Source organism: Ascaphus truei, chromosome 1 (genome assembly GCF_040206685.1).
Source record: "Ascaphus truei isolate aAscTru1 chromosome 1, aAscTru1.hap1, whole genome shotgun sequence".
Lineage (NCBI taxonomy): Eukaryota > Metazoa > Chordata > Amphibia > Anura > Ascaphidae > Ascaphus > Ascaphus truei.
In genome coordinates this window covers 372477239-372484055 of record NC_134483.1, presented here as the reverse complement: position 1 = coordinate 372484055, position 6817 = coordinate 372477239, and the positions used below count along the sequence as shown (strand labels likewise).

Sequence of the window (6817 nt, the reverse complement as noted above, 5' to 3'; positions counted from 1 at the left end):
AGGTGGCGAGTAGATTTTTGGGTGATTTGTCAACTTTATATATATATATAATCAAAAAATATATATAAATATATATATATATATGTATATATGTATGTATGTATGTATGTATGTATGTATGTATGTATGTATGTATGTATGTATGCCCACACAAACAACCTGGGCTCCTCTCCCTCTAAACTCCTAATTCTGTCTTGCCTTCCCCCCCCTCCCCCCCCCCTAACTGACAGGGTGCCCACCTGCACTGGTGATTGAATCTGTTGGGAAGCGATCACTGCTGCGCATTTGTAGCAAAGGGTCTCTGCTCTCCTCGGGTTTCCTTTCCTCTGTTTGAGTAATTGCATCATCACTCAGATAGAGGGGCCCAGGGAAGACAGCATGGAGCCCCCTGCAGAGGCTAATGTAACAATCAACTCTCGTTTCTATGCAAGTTCAATGTACCACAACATTATTGTAACTACATCTGCACCTTGTTATCTCTTACAAGTCTTATAATGTGTCTTCGGAACAGAAAAACAGAATAGCAGAGTGCTTATCTTTCCCAGCATGGGTCTGCAAGGCACCTGTACATGGGGAATATTTCTTACATGTCCCTCCTCCACTCTAGCCCTTACATTGACTTTGCTTCACTTTTTAATTTACTTGTTTATAAGTGTCACAGTTGTCATTTCATGTGACTGCATCAGTCCGAAGTTAGTTCTAGAACTTTGCCTAATTTTTCATGAAATAATAGTTTGAAATGGATTCTGTCCTTTATTCTCTTTCCATAGCTCAGCATTTTGAAAATGTTCTCAAAGTTTCAGTGCATAACTGTATTTGTCATTTTAATTAGCAGTTAATATTTAATGATTTAATGAATTCAATGTGAAATCCCCAGGTTATAGCTAGGGATTCCGGTTTTTGGTTTTAACAAAAAAAAAAAAAAAAAAAAAACATAAAAACACCACCGGCCAAACATTGGGTTATTTTCGGTAAAAAAAAAAACGATAAAGACCAGAAAATTAAGCATTAAATAGAATTTAGCCAATGATTTTCCTTGGGGGAGTGTCCCAATGTGGCGCACTTCCTGCATGAATATGGCTGCGTGGGCATGAGAAGAGGCAGCAGCACAGGGCAGCCAACAGGAGGAGTGAGGCTACCAGGTTCTGCAACCCCTGCCCCAGCACACAGATCCCCTGCCCCAGCACACAGATCCCCTGCCCCAGAACACAGATTCCCTTCTCCCAGTACACAGATACCCTGCCCCAGCAGATCCCCCCTGCCCCAGCAGATCCCCATGCCCCCAGCACACGGATCCCCTGCTCGCAGCACACAGAACCACTGCCCCCAGCACACAGATTCCCTGCCCCAGCACACAGAACCACTGCCCCCAGCAGATACCCTTCCACAGCACACAGATTCCATGCCCAAGGCACACTGACACCACATTACCATGTCAGGTTGCATCTACAGTATGCTATTTGATGTGTGTGTGGTAAAAATGAAAAAAAAAAAAAAAGCTAAAACAAAAAAGCTAAACACAGAATTATTCTGTTGTTTTTGCTATTTTCCTTATTGTTATATATTATTTAAACACTAAAAAACACTGTTTTTTTTTGCATATGGAAATATATATATTTTAAATACATTAAATAAACACTGATTTTACTAAAAATCAATGCGGAAAAACCATATTCCCTAATTATAGCATTAATGCCGTGTAACAGGCTCACCAAATTCAACAACCAACAGGTCAGACTTTCAGGGCAACTCATAACTCAGCAAGTTGTATTACTGATACACTAGAGCTAGTATAACTGGTTCAGTAATCCTGAAACACTGACCTGTTGGTTGCCCTTGAGGACTGAACTTGGGGAGCCCTTATGTACAGTACATGGAAGTTTAACATGTATATCGCTTATCCGGCTCCAATGCATTGCTAGCCCCTCTGACACTAAAGAGGTTAATACAATATTATTTCTTCTGCATTTATGCACATTCCTACTTCTTTGAGACACATCTTCCAATAATATATTAGCATATCAAACGCTTGGAACGATTCATGAAAACAATGAATTTGTCTAGGGCACATTTGAAGTCTCTTTCCTAACTGGGTAATTTACATAGAAAATCTACTTCAAATATATAAAGCAAAAATGCATCAGGTTTCTGCAAAACATAGAAAAAGACAACCAAAAAAAATCTCATCATTATCAACTATTTATAACATGTCAACATTTTCAGTATTCAGTAGAACGGTTACATATTGATACAAAAGGTCAAGGGGTCGCTGCTCCAATGAACTGACAATCTAAAGCAGCCGAATGCGGTCATTGCAGTCATGAGTGTTACTCACCAGTCATGAGAGTGTAGTAGTTAGGATAGGAGAGACTTGGGAAGTCCGGGGTCATGTAATCCACCTTTACGCCACTTTCCACAACCTCTTTAAAGCCAGGAAGGCCCTCTAACTCTTTATCATTGATGTAATCAAAGCGGAAACCATCCAGCAGAAACACCAAGAGTTTGCGGCGTGCCCAGGATGGGGCTGCCAGGCAGAGGGCGATGAGGATGAGAGAGAATGTTCTGTGCTGTGCCATGGTATTAGCTGATTATTTCTCCAGAGTTCCCTGTCAGTGCTGCTGCCAGCAACTGCATCACAAAGAACTGAACAATCAGCTTCACTCCACAAGGGGATGGGCTTCACTTTGGCACTCAACATTTAACTCCTGTTGCTTCTAGAGGTGCCAGCAACACATTGCTTTGTGTTGCTGTCCCTTGTGACAGTGAAGAGCTTACCATAAGACTAGCCGAATGCAGGGCTTCAAGAAGTTTTTCCCCTGCATTTCTTGTGCCATTAAAAGCTGCGAAACGTGAAATCTTCAATGGTTTAATTTTTTTTAATAAATCAGTTTTGTAGTATTAGATAATACTTACTGCATTTAAAAAAAATACTATTCAACTCGTAATGACATTTTTTATGATTTTGAAAGCATCCTTTGATTTCTATAGCAGGTTCTAGCCCACCTCCCCAGCAGTGCAACATCTTTGCGACACTTTCCTGTTTGTGACATTTTGTTGCAGAATTTCCCAGCAGTTTAAGCTGCAAACTGTAACAATAGCTAATGTTACCTTCGTAATATAAGAATACATTGTAGCTGCTGAGTTACACTGACTGAAAGATTCATTGAAACAGAAAGGCAGCCATTATGTTAGTCACACAATCAGTATTTGTACAGATGTATAACAGGAGCACCAAACGATCGCCAGCTTAAGTTAGAATGTAGAATTATACATTGCCACATGCTTTACATATACAAATAAGAAATAAAGAAGATAAAAGGGGGGAATGCTGTTTGGACCGGTTAGGCAGAGCAAGTTCTGACTTTACAAGAAGAAAAGAAACAGCACAAAAAGGATGTTCTAAGTGCAGTAATGTCACTCAAGGATTTATTCTCTGTACTAACATTTGGTTTCACTAACCAGACAGTTCTCTATATTAGAGCTTCACTAGGGTCTTTGGGTCGAAGCTCAACTGTCTGCACTCTCAATACTCAGCTCCCGCGTCTGACGTCACTGACACTTGTCTGGGTTTCTCCTGCAGCAGAGAGCTCCCCTGGTCCCTCCCTCAGTGCTCGCCTGGTTCGTTTGATTAGATTCCAACATGTTTGGTGAAGGGGACTTCACTGTATCCGTGATAGCGACATGCGGAGTGTTATTTATATTGGTCTTTTTATTTTAGTCTATTAGTCTTAAAACCTTTCCAAAGCCAATATTGAAGCTCTGATGTAGAGAAATGTCTGGTTAGTGAAATCATTGTTAGTGTAAAGAATAAATCCTTGAGTGAAATTGTTGCACTTTTTCTTTTCTTCTTGTTTTTCTCTATATATCAAGTTAAGTGGTCACCCCATGAAAAACAGTAGCAGATGAATCAACAATAATTTCTTGAATCAAAGAGAAAGTTATACTGTATTATTCATTATTCTTATTCTTTTTGGGACTCTATAATATTCATATTTTAAACACATATACATTATTAACTAACAATCCAGTAATATTTCTTTTGTGTCTATATATTTTTTATATATCATTTCATGTGTGTAGAAATTTGTTTTGGGGTGAGTAGAAGTTATTGAGTGCACCCTTTTTCTGTAGAGCAGTGTTTTTCAACCTTTTTTTCTTTTCGGGGCACACCTAACCACAGTACTCAGGAGACAGAGATCAACAGTTGGAGGGGGGCAGAATGTCACAGAAAACACAGACAGACACAAACACACCTCTCTCTCCTGCCCATGCTGCTTCCTCCTCTGCTTGGCCACACCCCACTGGCCCCTGACACCTCCTCCTGATTGCCTGCTACTGGGCAATGCAGCCAATTTGGATAGAGGAAAATGCCTTGTTCTCAACCCTGCTCTGGGAAATCGGCAAAATTCCAAGGCACACTTTTGGTCCTCTTATGGAACCCCAGGGTGCCGCGGAAACCCCGGTTGGGGAACACTGGTGTACAGGGTTGTTGATCAACTCCAGACTAAATTGTGGGGTTGATTCCACACACATCTACATATAAGTTCTGACTTTAGAGAGTGAGACTGATGAAGAGAAGGCTATAATAAAATGTTGTAATTAAAAATTAGTGCTATTACTCACCCAGAAGCCTATATGAGTTTAACTTATATAGTTACATAGTTACATAGTAGATGAGGTTGAAAAAGACATACGTCCATCCAGTTCAACCTATGGTATAATTTAGATGACAGATACTTTATCCTATATGAACAAAACGTAAAAGAATGGACCCCCACACTCAAAAAGACGAATAGAGAAGGTATGTAAATCAAAAAAGTATTTTACTGAAAGTAAGCAAAAAAAGGCTGCATTTCGGGCGGACGTCTCCCTGAATAGGACTTTCTCTTTTGCTGAATTTGCTGGATTCTGGCTTCAATGCTGGCATCTGGTAACAATTTATTTGGGGGCTCTCACATAGGCAATCCACTAAAGGGAAGTACTGCGGTGAACTAGAACCATTGGGAATGGTCCTTAAGATTGGACTATTCCTGAAACGTTTCCCCCCTTTATTCAATATTAATTTTTTACTTACCCACCCCCTTTCATCCCCCCGCCTCCCTCCCCATTTTTTTTTTTATTCCTCCCCATGCCCTTTGCTTTTTCTTTTTTACCTTTTTCTGGATTGCCTACCCCAGTGTGACCCACCTGTTCTGTTTACCAGTACCATTTTGAGCATTTTTTTGCCCAGTTTACAGCCATTATAGTGAGCCGAGTTAAGTACGCTTTGCATTTACCATGTTCTATCCTTAGCCCTATTTTGAATTAGAGCTCACTTATCTGTATATGTGTATTCACTATATACTGTGTCTTTTTTGCTTACTTTCAGTAAAATACTTTTTTTGATTTACATACCTTCTCTGTTCCTCTTTTTGAGTGTGCGGGTTCCCTTCTTTTATGTTGTGTTCATATATACCGGTATTAAGGAATCGAGGGGTCTCTTTGGGTTCCCTGCACCTTAACTTCACTCTGCTACCTATCTTGGGCGTGCTGATTCTCACAACTGTATAATTATACTTTATACTATATTTGTACTTACAGTATATTGATCCAGGGGAAGGCAAACGCAGTGAAATATCATCTAATGTTATCTCATAAGGAAGGGGAAAAAAATTCCTTCTTGACTCCAAATATTGGCAATCAGATGTCTCCCTGGATCAACATCCTTTCTATGTTTACTTATTTGGTATATCCCTGTATATCTTTCCTTTCTAAAAAGATGTCCAACCTTTTTTTGAACAAATCTATTGTATCTGCCATCACAGTCTCCATGGGTAATGAATTCCACATTTTAACTGCCCTTACTGTAAAGAACACTTTCCTTTGTTGCTGGTGAAATCTCCTTTCCTCCTGAGGTATTACCCTGTGTTGTTTGTACTGCCCTTAGGATGAATAGTTCTTTTGAAAGCTCATTGTATTGCCCCTGACAAAATTTGTATATAGTTATCATATCTCCTCTTAGACGCCTCTTTTCTAATGTAAACAAATCTAATTTAGCTAGCCTCTCCTCATAAATCAGATTATCCATCCCCTTTACTCATGTGGTGGCTCTTCCCTGCACTCTGTCTAGTTCCAAAATGTGTACTTCATATTCATGTTAGTAATTAACATATAATGTTAGTATCTCTCCCCCCTAAGCATTTCCTGCTCTTAAAAAAAAATGTAGTGTTAACAAATGGTGGTAACCTTTAGACTGCACTTGTCCTGGGGAGAGTTCCATTTTAACCTCTTGGACACTTCACAATTTAAATGCTTATCTCAGCTGAACAGAGATGTAAAAAGTAAGAGAGCTTACAATCTAAATGGCAAGTAGGAAGAACGCACAGAGACAGTAGGAAGGTGTTCTTGTTGGGCTTTTAGAAAGTTATGCTGTTTTGTCTAGAAAATAAATAAAACATTTACAGTATACAGTTTCGGCAATTCTCGCTGGCTGGTGTTATTTTTGACAGCGAGAGATCCTGGAGACAATGAAAGGACATGCCTATTGAAAAAGAAATGCTCTAGGAAGGTATTGGAGAACACAATTAAATGACTCAGTGTATAGATAAAGACAACTCTCTGTTGAAAAGGGAAAAAGTAGTGAATCATCTCAAGTCACTTTCCCCACAAATTGTGTTTCTTTAAAGCAGCAGCCCAAGCTGCCGTTTTTTCCCCTTTAATATGTGCATCAATACAATCCACACAATGATAAGTATTTTTTCATGGTACAGAACTGATTTATTTAAAAAAAAAAACACATATACACACACACACACGTAGAATATTACTTGGTCTGCAG

At 39.4% G+C, this 6817-nt stretch overlaps 1 protein-coding gene across 1 annotated transcript in view; it reads right to left on the bottom strand.

Moving 5' to 3' along the window:
* The window catches only part of ENPP6 (ectonucleotide pyrophosphatase/phosphodiesterase 6), a 109749-nt gene extending 107099 nt beyond the window's left edge, over positions 1-2650 (bottom strand). Inside the window, exon 1 of the mRNA XM_075610520.1 lies at positions 2336-2650. Within this exon, the coding sequence (XP_075466635.1) occupies positions 2336-2576 (241 nt within the window). The 5' untranslated portion in view covers positions 2577-2650. The remainder of the gene's footprint in view (positions 1-2335) is intronic.
* Positions 2651-6817: the final 4167 nt, after the last annotated feature.